This window comes from Dendropsophus ebraccatus, chromosome 14 (assembly GCF_027789765.1).
Source record: "Dendropsophus ebraccatus isolate aDenEbr1 chromosome 14, aDenEbr1.pat, whole genome shotgun sequence".
Lineage (NCBI taxonomy): Eukaryota > Metazoa > Chordata > Amphibia > Anura > Hylidae > Dendropsophus > Dendropsophus ebraccatus.
The window spans coordinates 4,350,452-4,363,539 of NC_091467.1; the positions used below are offsets into that span (position 1 = coordinate 4,350,452).

The 13,088-nt window shown below is 47.9% G+C and overlaps 1 protein-coding gene and 1 long non-coding RNA gene across 6 annotated transcripts in view; one reads left to right on the forward strand and one right to left on the reverse strand.

Annotated features, from left to right (window-relative positions):
• The window catches only part of KCNG1 (potassium voltage-gated channel modifier subfamily G member 1), a 44,728-nt gene that overhangs the window by 29,168 nt on the left and 2,472 nt on the right, over positions 1 to 13,088 (forward strand). For all 4 annotated transcript variants that reach the window (XM_069953603.1, XM_069953601.1, XM_069953600.1 and 1 more), the window contains exon 3: positions 2,893 to 3,691. In XM_069953603.1, coding sequence (XP_069809704.1) covers positions 2,933 to 3,691 — 759 coding nt within the window. In that variant the 5' untranslated portion in view covers positions 2,893 to 2,932. The remainder of the gene's footprint in view (positions 1 to 2,892; positions 3,692 to 13,088) is intronic.
• The window catches only part of LOC138772872 (uncharacterized), a 57,337-nt gene that overhangs the window by 12,212 nt on the left and 32,037 nt on the right, over positions 1 to 13,088 (reverse strand). The window lies entirely within an intron of this gene.

The window sequence follows — 13,088 nt, forward strand, 5'->3', positions numbered from 1 at the left end:
GGGAAAATCCACTTAACGGCAAATTGCCATAAAAGAGCTCAACGACTGCAAATTTCATCTTACACTGAGTATAAAAACAAATTGACTTTCTAAAGTGCATTTTCTTGGAATTCTACCTCCATTGGTCATCGTCCTGTGAATGTCCCTATAAGCTTTTCCCGCTACCTTAGTACACGTTGCTATTTCTGGGTAAAACCATTGATGTCCATAATTACAAAGCCTATTGCAGCCCAGCTTTCTACAGACCCTGAAAAGGCGCATAGACACGTAGAGTAAGCTTCTTCTCAGTGCAGCCTGTCTTCTGCCGATGTAGATGTCAGTCTGAACAGTATTTATGAACCAGGAAGCTCAGGATGGGCTGTTGTAAGGGGTAGGCTCTGATAGAAAATGATCAGAAGACAATGCTGTATCCGTCTCTATCACACCAAGAACACTTTCAAAAAAGTATTCAAAAAAACTTTTCCAAAGTGGTGGAGCTGGTGCCCACTGAAGGTGACCTGTGGTGCTGTCACTAATGGATGCAGTCCTGGCAGATGAGGACGGCCCTGGAGACTCTTCCCTGGTATTAATCACTGTATTATGGACAACATCTTGTGCTGCCAGTGAAGACGTCCCACTCATAATTCTATCAGTTTGGTGGCTAACACCCAAGAACTCTTGGCTAATGTGGAGATGTATTAAACAGATTTGTCTCCTCAGTAAAATACTGCATACTTGGTGCCGGCTCTGAGTGCCGCTTCTTCCATCTGTATGATCGGAGTGTTCCGCCATAATAAGTCTACGTTACAAGTGGCCGTCATGGGCTGTGCTGTGTTGTGAGGAGTCATCCTCACGCCTTCGCCCAGCGTGGCCACAATTTGTGCAGCTGTTTACAATGAATGTAGCCGCCAGGGTAATGCGGGGTGCCTTGGGTTTGTTTTTACGCTACTCAGTGTGGTAAAAGAAACATTACATTAATATCACATATCAGTACTGTAGCTCAGACTATTCCTCAGGTGGCAATACTAAATTTGCTTTCGTTTTTACATTTCCTAGTGTGAGCTCGACTTTATGCAACTTTGCTCTCTATCTATAACCTGAGTGAGCAAACTCCCAAGTAGAATCTCCTCCTTGTCCACAGCATGTGAGCTGCTCTCCATGTATGCTCTCTTCCCTATCTACAGCATGTGAGCTGCTCTCCATGTATGCTCTCCTCCCTATCTACAGCCTATGTGTGATACCCTCCATGTATGCTCTCTTCCCTATCTACAGCATGTGAGCTGCTCCCCATGTATGCTCTCCTCCCTATCTACAGCCTATGTGTGTGTTTCCTTCCATGTATGCACTCCTCCCTATCTATAGACTGTGTGAGCTGCTCTCCATGTATGCTCTCCTTCCTATCTACAGCATGTGCACTGCCCTCCATGTATGCTCTCCTCCCTGTCTACAACCTGTGTGTGGTGTCCTCCATGTATGCTCTTGTCCCTATCTACAGCATGTGAGCTGCCCTCCATGTATGCTCTCCTCCCTATCTACAGCCTATGTGTGATTCTCTCCATGTATGCTCTCCTCCCTACCTATAGCCTGTGTGAGCTGCTTCCCATGTATGCTCTCTTCCCTATCTACAGCCTCTGTGAGCTGCTCTCCATTTATGCTCTCTTCCCTATCTACAGCCTCTTTGAGCTACTCTCCATGTATGCTCTTCTCCCTATCTACAGCATGTGTGCTTCCCTCCATGTATGCTCTGTTCCCTATCTACAGCCTCTTTGAGCTACTCTCCATGTATGCTCTCTTCCCTATCTACAGCCTCTGAGCTGCTCTCCATATATGCTCTTCTCCCTATCTACAGCATGTGTGCTTCCCTCCATGTATGCTCTCTTCCCTATCTACAGCCTCTTTGAGCTACTCTCCATGTATGCTCTCTTCCCTATCTACAGCCTCTGAGCTGCTCTCCATATATGCTCTTCTCCCTATCTACAGCATGTATGCTTCCCTCCATGTATGCTCTCTTCCCTATCTACAGCCTCTTTGAGTTGCTCTCCATATATGCTCTCCTCCCTATCTACAGCCTGTGTGTGCTGCTCTCCTCCCTATCTACAGCCTCTTTGAGCTACTCTCCATGTATGCTCTCTTCCCTATCTACAGCCTCTGAGCTGCCCTCCATGTATGCTCTCCTCCCTATCTACAGCCTATGTGTGATTCTCTCCATGTATGCTCTCCCTACCTATAGCCTGTGTGAGCTGCTTCCCATGTATGCTCTCTTCCCTATCTACAGCCTCTTTGAGCTACTCTCCATGTATGCTCTCTTCCCTATCTACAGCCTCTGAGCTGCTCTCCATATATGCTCTTCTCCCTATCTACAGCATGTGTGCTACCCTCCATGTATGCTCTCTTCCCTATCTACAGCCTCTTTGAGCTACTCTCCATGTATGCTCTCTTCCCTATCTACAGCCTCTGAGCTGCTCTCCATATATGCTCTTCTCCCTATCTACAGCATGTGTGCTTCCCTCCATGTATGCTCTCTTCCCTATCTACAGCCTCTTTGAGCTGCTCTCCATGTATGCTCTCTTCTCTATCTACAGCCTCTGAGTTGCTCTCCATATATGCTCTCCTCCCCATCTACAGCATGTGTGCTTCCCTCCATGTATGCTCTCTTCTCTATCTACAGCCTCTGAGTTGCTCTCCATATATGCTCTCCTCCCTATCTACAGCCTGTGTGCTGCTCTCCTCCCTATCTACAGCCTGTCTATGATGCCCTCCACGTATGGATTTCCAGCTCTCCACACTCAGCAGAGCAGTTTTTTCTTACTGTTCTCTGGGCAGCAGCAGCAGAATGATAGGCCTTTAGTATAGCAGCTATATTTACCATCTTTATACACAGATTTTGACTCCTGGCTTTTTTCTCTCTTGCAGCTTTCTCGTGTATCCACAGGATGTGAATGATGCGCCAATTATGACTCTTCTTGGAGGAGAGAATTCAGACTATGACTACAGCGCCCTAAGCTGCGCATCTGACACTTCTTTCAACCAAAACTTTTTTACAGAAACCGAATCTCTAAAAGGGATATTCTACAAAAGGGCCAAGCTAATCCAACCGGGAGAGGAGATCTTCCATAGTGTCCGCCCAGAAGATCGCAAGCACCACGCCATTATAAATGTTGGAGGCATCAGGTATCGGCTCCCGTGGACGACGCTGGAGGAGTTCCCGCTGACACGTCTGGGGCAGCTGAAGTTGTGCAGTAACTTTGATGAGATTCTGAGTATTTGTGACGACTATGACGTGACCTGCAACGAGTTCTTCTTTGATCGGAATCCTGGCGCATTCAGAACTATTCTGACTTTCCTGCGTGTGGGAAAATTGCGGCTCTTACGTGAGATGTGCGCCCTCTCGTTCCAGGAGGAGCTTCTGTACTGGGGAATAGAGGAGAACAATCTGGAATGGTGCTGTAAAAGAAGGTTCATCCAGAAGATGGAGGAGTTTGCTGAGCTCAACCTGAGGGAGGACGAGCTTCTAGAGAATGAGACCGGCTCCGAGCCCGAGGAGGAGAGCAAGCTGAATAGGTGCATGCATCACCTGCGCAATATGGTGGAGAAACCACAGTCTGGGCTACCGGGGAAAATCTTTGCTTGTCTGTCTGTATTATTTGTGACTATCACAGCTGTGAACCTCTCTATCAGCACCATGCCAGATCTGAGAGCCGAAGAGGAAAAAGTAAGAGCACTGGGTATATGGTAATACGTCCTTACGGGGGGTTGTCTGCTTTGGACTAACCCCTATGGGTAGAACGGTCCCCTGATTATGATGTCCCCTGCTGTGACCCCTTAGCTGTTGAATGTGGAGAGACCAAGCAGCAAGTGCTATACAGCGCCCCTACAGGTAGAATAAAGCATTACATAGTTGTCATCTAAATCAGTGGTCTACCTGTGTAATGTATAGAAGTGCCCTCCACCCCATCTATATAATGGTGGGTGGCTCTCTCAATTAAATGAGTTATTTTTCTAAACCAGACAGGCCCTCTAAAGGGCTTGTTCAGGGGCCACGTTGGCGCTATACAAATAAATATTATTATTATTATTATATCTATCTGATATATGTAAGTAAATATATTGGGGAACGGAGGCCTAAAGGGGTGCTCCGGCGAAAATCTTCTTTCAGATCAACTGGTGCCAGAATGTTAAACAGATTTGTAATTTACTTCTATTTAAACATCTCCAGTCTTCCAGCACTTATCAGCTGCTGTATGTCCTGCAGAAAGTGGTGTAGTCTCTCCTGTCTGACACAGTGCTCTCTGCTGCCACCTCTGTCTATGTCAGGAACTGTGCACAGCAGCAACAAATCCCCATAGAAAACATCTGCTCTCCAGAGTGGAAACAATACAAATTCCAGCAGAGCATACAGCAGCTAATAAGTACTGGAAGACTTAAGATTTTTTTTAATAGAAGTAAATTACAAATCTCTGGCACTGGCTGGGACCAGTTGAAAGAAAAGAATTTTGGGTGAACAACCCCTTTAATCCTACAGAGAGTGCAGCAGAGTTTACTGACATTATACTGAGGCAGACTTGTATACGACACCAGCAGCAGTGAGAATCCACAGATGATTCCTCTCACTTCATGAAATTCCAGACTCCCCTAACTACAGGTAAAGCCGATTTTATGGCAATCTGGGAGCCATTAGCTGCTAAAGGTGCCATAAAGTGCCGTCTGCAGTCATAGCGGGAGGCTGGCGCTGGTTATGGACAGATCCGCAGTGATGGAGGTTTGCTTGCTTCTAGTTCTGTTTCTGCAGAAAATAATATAATTTTAGGCACTTAAAGACTTCCTGGAGGACCTTGCAGAAAGCCCCATGGACCTCATTATACGTGGTGTGCCGCCATATCCTGGGTATTATTCTGGTAGAATCTGTTCATTCATCATTTAATTTCTGAGCCCAGTTGTAACTTGTAACGATTTCTTTCTATCACCTACATGAGGACATTGCAGCTGTGTAAAAGAATAAGAGAGGTGACACTGCTGCATCACATCATACACAGAGAGAGGTGACCCTGCTGCATCACATCATACACAGAGAGGTGACCCTGCTGCTACATCACATCATACACAGAGAGGAGTGACACTGCTGCTGTATCACATAATACACAGAGAGAGGTGACACTGCTGCTGTATCACATAATACACAGAGAGAGGTGGCACTGCTGCTGTATCACATAATACACAGAGAGAGGTGGCACTGCTGCTGCATCACATCCTACACAGAGAGAGGTGACCCTGCTGCTGCATCACATCATACACAGAGAGGAGTGACACTGCTGCTGCATCACATCATACACAGAGAGGAGTGACACTGCTGCTGTATCACATCATACACAGAGAGGAGTGACACTGCTGCATAACATCATACACAGAGAGAGGTGACACTGCTGCCACATAACATCCTACACAGAGAGAGGTGACACTGCTGCATAACATCATACACAGAGAGAGGTGACACTGCTGCTGCATCACATCATACACAGAGAGAGGTGACACTGCTGCTGCATCACATCATACACAGAGAGAGGTGACACTGCTGCTGTATCACATAATACACAGAGAGAGGTGGCACTGCTGCTGCATCACATCCTACACAGAGAGAGGTGACACTGCTGCTGCATCACATCATACACAGAGAGAGGTGACACTGCTGCATAACATTATACACAGAAAGGGGTGACACTGCTGCTGCATCACATCATACACAGAGAGGAGTGACACTGCTGCTGTATCACATAATACACAGAGAGAGGTGGCACTGCTGCTGCATCACATCCTACACAGAGAGAGGTGACACTGTTGCTGCATCACATCATGTACAGAGAGAGGTAACTCTGCTGCCGCATCACATCATACACAGAGAGAGGTGGCACTGCTGCTGCATCACATCATACCCAGAGAGAGGTGACACTGCTGCTGTATCACATCCTACACAGAGAGAGGTGACACTGCTGCCACATAACATCCTACACAGAGAGAGGTGGCACTGCTGCATAACATCATACACAGAGAGAGGTGACACTGCTGCTGCATCACATCATACACAGAGAGGTGATACTGCTGCTGCATCACATCATACAGAGAGAGGTGACACTGCTGCTGCATCGCATCATACACAGAGAGAGGTGACACTGCTGCTGTATCACATAATACACAGAGAGAGGTGGCACTGCTGCTGCATCACATCCTACACAGAGAGAGGTGACACTGCTGCATCACATCATAAACAGAGAGAGGTGACACTGCTGCCACATAACATCCTACACAGAGAGAGGTGACACTGCTGCATCACATCATAAACAGAGAGAGGTGACACTGCTGCCACATAACATCCTACACAGAGAGAGGTGACACTGCTGCATAACATCATACACAGAGAGAGGTGACACATCCGTGTCACAGACAAGAGGGGGTTTTGGCCACACTTGGGGCCGCCGGGCCCACCTCCAGAGCTTCATGCCAAGCCAGTGCTCATGTAAAAAAACAAATAACTATGTACTAGTGGTCCATTAGCTTTAAACCATAAGTCATTTTCTGATGACATGTTCCCTTTAAGCTAAAGCTAGTGACTTATTCACTGCGGTTTTGCCGTTGTCCACATGAAGTACAGCAGAGTGTTGTCAGGACAATGAGGGAACATCGAGGCTCTTCTATCACATCCTGGTCTGTGTATAATCGGGGTCATAGGGCAGCTACAAATAATGGCTGCTGCTCTTCACTTATAATCTAAACAACGCTGAATGTTTTATCTGTTATTTGAGCCATTAAGATCTATTCTCACAGGCTGCACCGGAGACAGAAATAGGGCCAGAAATGGAACATTAAAGACGTTTTACGGGGGAAAAAAAAAACGTTTTGATCGGCTGGTAACAGACACCCTGCACCCCGCTGATCAGCTGATCGGTGCTTGTGCTACAGAGGGAACGAGGATGGGAGTAGTTGGCTGTGTACTCCTGTGTGGTGGCGGCATTGGGTTACTGAAGTACACAATGCTGCAGCTACGCTACGTATAAGCCAGGTTGGTCAGCACCTGCCAATCAACTAGCAATCAACAAGCGACAGTGCCGCTCTCCAGTGCTTAAGCAGAATTCTGGCACCAGAGGGAAAACAGATTCCGGCACCAGCCATGGATTCTTTGAAGCTACATAACAGTACCAGTGGTTTGGGAGGGGGGGCTCAGTACAGCTGCTTCAAACACAGGCAAAGCGGGACTATCTGTGCTTACATCGTGTACAGTCGAGGCGACACTATCTGTGCTTACATCGCATACAGGCGAGGCGACACTATCTGTGCTTACATCACGTACAGGCGAGGCGGCACTATCTGTGCTTACATCGCGTACAGGCGAGGCAACACTATCTGTGCTTACATCGCGTACAGGCGAGGCGACACTATTTGTGCTTACATCGCGTACAGGTGAGGCGACACTATCTGTGCTTAGATCATATACAGGCGAGGCGGCACTATCTGTGCTTACATCATATACAGGCGAGGCGGCACTATCTGTGCTTACATCATATACAGGTGAGGCGGCACTATCTGTGCTTACATCGCGTACAGGCGAGGCGACACTATCTGTGCTTACATCATATACAGGTAAAGGCGGCACTACCTGTGCTTACATCATGTACAGGCGAGGCAGCACTATCTGTGCTTACATCGCGTACAGGCGAGGCGACACCATCTGTGCTTACATCGCGTACAGGCAAGGCGACACTATCTGTGCTTACATCACGTACAGGCGAGCCAGCAATATCTGTGTTTACATCGCGTACAGAAAGGGCGACACTATCTGTGCTTACATCACGTACAGGCGAGGCGACACTATTTGTGCTTACATCGGGTACAGGCGAGGCAACACTATCTGTGCTTACATCATATACAGGTGAGGCGGCACTATCTGTGCTTACAACATGTACAGGCGAGGCGGCACTATCTGTGCTTACATCGCATACAGGCGAGATTTCACTATCTGTGCTTACATCATATACAGGTAAGGCGGCACTATCTGTGCTTACATCGCGTACAGGCGAGGCGACACTATCTGTGCTTACATCGCGTACAGGCGAGGCGACACTATCTGTGCTTACATCATATACAGGTGAGGCGGCACTACTTGTGCTTCCATCATGTACAGGCGACCCAGCACTATCTGTGCTTACATCGCGTACAGGCGAGGCGACGCCATCTGTGCTTACATCGCGTACAGGCAAGGCGACACTATCTGTGCTTACATCACGTACAGGCAAGGAGACACTATCTGTGCTTACATCATATACAGGTGAGGCGGCACTATCTGTGCTTACATCATATACAGGCGAGGTGACACTATCTGTGGTTACATCCCACACAGAGGAGGCGGCACTATCTGTGCTTACATCCCACACAGACGAGGCGGCACTATCTGTGCTTAAGTGTGACGAGTTGGGGATAAAAGGGGCCTCCCGACGAGGAGCCATAATGGCGGTCTCTGCGGCCACGACAGTTAGTGGGGGTTCTTATTGGGGTAGTAGCTTGTGCCCAAATTATAAAAGTGGTGGTAGGTGGTTGCATGCTAGTCAAGATGGCCCCCGTCAGAGGGTGGGGGAGGGGGGAACAGGTATGGCCTTTGTGTAGAGACAAAGGGGACATTAGTATGCGGAGGGAATATCTGGGGGAGGTAGTGAGCTGAGCTAGGTGTTAAAGGGGGCGGGGTTTAGAGTATAAAAGGACAGGTAGTTTGACCAGGGACACAGCACTTTTCAAGATTCCTGGATGAGAGAAGACTGCCTGGGAAGTGAAGCCTCCAGCCTCCAGAGCTATTAAGACCTTTAGCCGGTGTCTGAGCTGCCTGAGCTATAAAACCTCTAGCCTCTTTACGAGCTAAAAACCTACAGGCAGCTGGCAGCCGAGCTATAAGCGCAGCGTATGCTGCAATTTCCGCCAGATATGTTTTATCGTGTTTTGTTGGGGTATGCGGGAGTGGGGTTAGCAGGTTCCCCCCTTATGCTTACATCATATACAGGCGAGGCAGCACTATCTGTGCTTACATCGCGTACAGGCGAGGCGACACTATCTGTGCTTACATCATATACAGGCGAGGCGGTACTATCTGTGCTTACATCGCGTACAGGCGAGGCGACACTATTTGTGCTTACATCGCGTACAGGCGAGGCGACACTATCTGTGCTTACATCATATACAGGTGAGGCGGCACTATCTGTGCTTACATCATATACAGGCGAGGCGGCACTATCTGTGCTTACATTGCATACAGGCGAGGTGACACTATCTGTGCTTACATCATATACAGGTGAGGCGGCACTATCTGTGCTTACATCGCGTACAGGCGAGGCGACACTATCTGTGCTTACATCATATACAGGTGAGGCGGCACTATCTGTGCTTACATCATGTACAGGCAAGGCAGCACTATCTGTGCTTACATGGCGTACAGGCGAGGCGACACCATCTGTGCTTACATCGCGTACAGGCAAGGCGACACTATCTGTGCTTACATCATATACAGGCGAGGCAGCACTATCTGTGCTTACATCGCATACAGGCGAGGCAGCACTATCTGTGTTTACATCACGTACAGGCGAGGCGACACTATCTGTGCTTACATCGCATACAGGTGAGGCGGCACTATCTGTGCTTACATCGCGTACAGACGAGGCGGCACTATCTGTGCTTACATCATATACAGGCGAAGCAGCACTATCTGTGCTTACATCGCGTACAGGCGAGGGGACACTATCTGTGCTTACATCATATACAGGTGAGGCGGCACTATCTGTGCTTACATCGCGTACAGACGAGGCGGCACTATCTGTGCTTAAATCATATACAGGCAAGGCGGTACTATCTGTGCTTACATCGCGTACAGGCGAAGCAGCACTATCTGTGTTTACATCGCGTACAGGCGAGGCGGCACTATCTGTGTTTACATCGCGTACAGGCGAGGCGGCACTATCTGTGCTTACATCATATACAGGCGAGGCGGCACTATCTGTGTTTACATCGTGTACAGGCGAGGCAGCACTATCTGTGCTTACATCGCGTACAGGCGAGGCGGCACTATCTGTGCTTACATCATATACAGGCAAGGCAGCACTATCTGTGCTTACATCGCGTACAGGCGAGGCAGCACTATCTGTGCTTACATCGCATACAGGCGAGGCGGCACTATCTGTGCTTACATCATATACAGGCAAGGCAGCACTATCTGTGCTTACATCACACACAGTGGAGTAGTGGCAGTGTCTACAGTTTGGGTACAGGTTTTGCAAACCAGTTCTATTGAAGTGAAAGGAGCTTAATTACAGAGCACACCTCAACTGGAGACAAGAGCGGTGCAGACTTTGGAAGAAAGTGGCCATGTAATTCTAATGTTGGATAACCCCTTTAAATGAGTTCTTTACTTAACACACAACAGTTCCTACTTAATAGAAGGGACCCTTGACATTAAAGCGACCATTAAGTCCTGCCCCCCTCCCCCACTCTGTATTCTGCGGGGAACCTGGCCAGACAGTATTCAGTTTCCCTGCTCTCTATGCTGCTCAAGAGATGTGGAACAGGGGACTCAACTCACAAAAAAGGTTAAATGCCCCTCTAAGTGCCCCCATGTAGCAGCCTGGCTCCTCCCTGTGCCCCCATAGAGTAATTAGGCCATTAGCTCCCTGCCCACCCTCCCTGGCAGACATCTCTTCTCTCTCCTCTGATTAGGTGACATGGTCCCAGATCCTCAGGTAGGTCCAGTGTCACCCCCTGTAACCACGATTGTTACACCCCTGCCCCAGATTCTGGTTTAACCTGCAGTTAATGGGAATTACTTGGGCCCATACAGTGGATGTGTATGCTGGTATGCAAACCATGAACAGTCTACAGATGTATATACAGATATATAGCCACACAATTATTATTATTTTAGAAACCTGTAAGAACAAAAGGTTTTGCTTTATAACCTGTGAGGCGACATTTCTCTCCCAGCATAGACTAGGGGCCCTATTCCACCGGACGATTATCGTTCAGATTATCGTTAAATCGTTCGAATCTAAACGATAATCGTTCGGTTGAAATGCAGTTAACGATTAACGACCGAACGAGAAATCGTTGATCGCTTTATAAGACCTGGACCTATTTTTATCGTTGCTCGTTCGCAAATCGTTCGCATTGAATAAGACATCGTTCGGTCGTTCGCAATAGATACGAACGCAATAGCGAATAAATACGGAAGAAGAAACGATCGCAATTACGATCATAAGTAACGATTATCGTTCCATGGAAATGAGTGAACGTTTTCAGGTCTTTCGCAATAGCGGTCGTTTGAGATCGTTAATCGTTAACAATTATGCAAACGATAATCGTCCGGTGGAATAGGGCCCTAAGAGAAGACGTCCGCACCTCGGCCGTGTAATCCTCATGTCATGTGAGACGGAGGTTTATGTGCAATCATTTTGCTGTCATCCATATCAAACCTGAAATACGGATAAGTGATATGTGTGATTATAGAGCTATATTCTCTGTACAGTGATCCTCTCAGCCCCCAGTATGGAGGGCGCAGGCGATGAGCAGCCGGCAAGGTTATATCCTGGACCCATCCAACAAGTCATAGACAGTGTGATGGGAACATTAATCATATCCCGTCACTCGTCCACGTCCGCTGACCTCCATAGCCACAGGTCCTATGTGACAGGACTGAAATGAATTACACCAATCACAGAGTGACGAGCATAAAATAATGTCCGGATAGATCCCGGTCATGTGTCTCCACTTAATACACGATCACGGGGGTGACGGAAACATGCAGACTCTGATGGTGTGGAGAGATTTATCTGACAGATTTTTAAAGCCAAAGCCAGGATTGGATCTGAGAAGAGGAGAAATCTCTTTATGACCTGTTGTCTGTTTATAGTCTGTTCCTGGCTTTAGCTTCGAAGATCTGTCTGTGTAAACGCACCATTAGGCTCTGATTACCTTCTCATAACTTTGGGACAAACCGCTAAATTTAAAGGGGTTCTCCAGTGTTAGAATAACATGGCCACTTACTTCCAGAGACGGCACCGCTCTTGACTCCAGGTCAGGTGCAGTTTGTAATTAAGCTCCATTCACTCTAATGGAACCAAGCTGTAAAACCTGTGCCCAAACTGGAGACAAGAGTGTGGTGCACCCCTGTGGTGCTATGGTGGAGGGACATCCGGTCACTTGCCAGATGGTAAGGTGTAATGCCAGCGCTATGGTGGTTGGCCGAGATGCAGCCGAACCCTGAGTTGTTGTGTCTTGACACCAGTGCCGGTTGGGCACACAGGTATGGTGGCACGCCTGCTTTTATTTTAAAGGGCCGGTTGTACCTTGTTCCTCTGTGAACAGTGACCTGCCAGGCTGCTACAGGGTCCCTTGGGACGTAATCACGGTGGGCCGGAGTGGTGTAGTGACCCTTTCGGACTATTGACACTGCCACCCACAGAAAGGAGAAATGTCCCAAGGATGTAGTGTGTACTGTGTCAGTGAAGTGTGAAAAAATCACAGAGTCTCTTAATCATAAATAATCTCTTTTACTTGGTAAGTACTTGAGTGCAGTGGGTTATACAGCTTTCCTTTGACAGGGTACAATACACTTGTTCCATTAATAAAGCCCATAATAATACAGCAACCAGATCTGTGATAGGGATACAGTGAAGAGTACAGTCGTGCTGACTGATCTGCGTGCTGAGAGATACAAAGAATCAGAGTAGCAGAGAGGAGGATGACGTGAGAGTCCCAACCCAAGTAGCACTGTGCTCTGCCAGGATGTTGGAGGATGAGGCAGAAGAAAACTTAGAAAAAGAAGAGAATACTTGTGCCCGTGTTTTGACCTTTAGGTCTTCGCACCACCTAATGCCCTACCAGTGTTGGTAGACCCGTCCTAGTGGGTGACACAAGGCCCCAGACCTTGTTACCTGGGGTGAGCGGAATGCTGAGGATTTTTTGCTGACAACCGCGCTGCGAGTTCCTAGGCTCTTAGCAACGTTGCTCTATCCGAATCAGTTCCTAGCTTCTTTTGGCTTTTGTGGATACTGTCCTGCACTGTGACTCTTGTAGTCCACGGCGTGGGT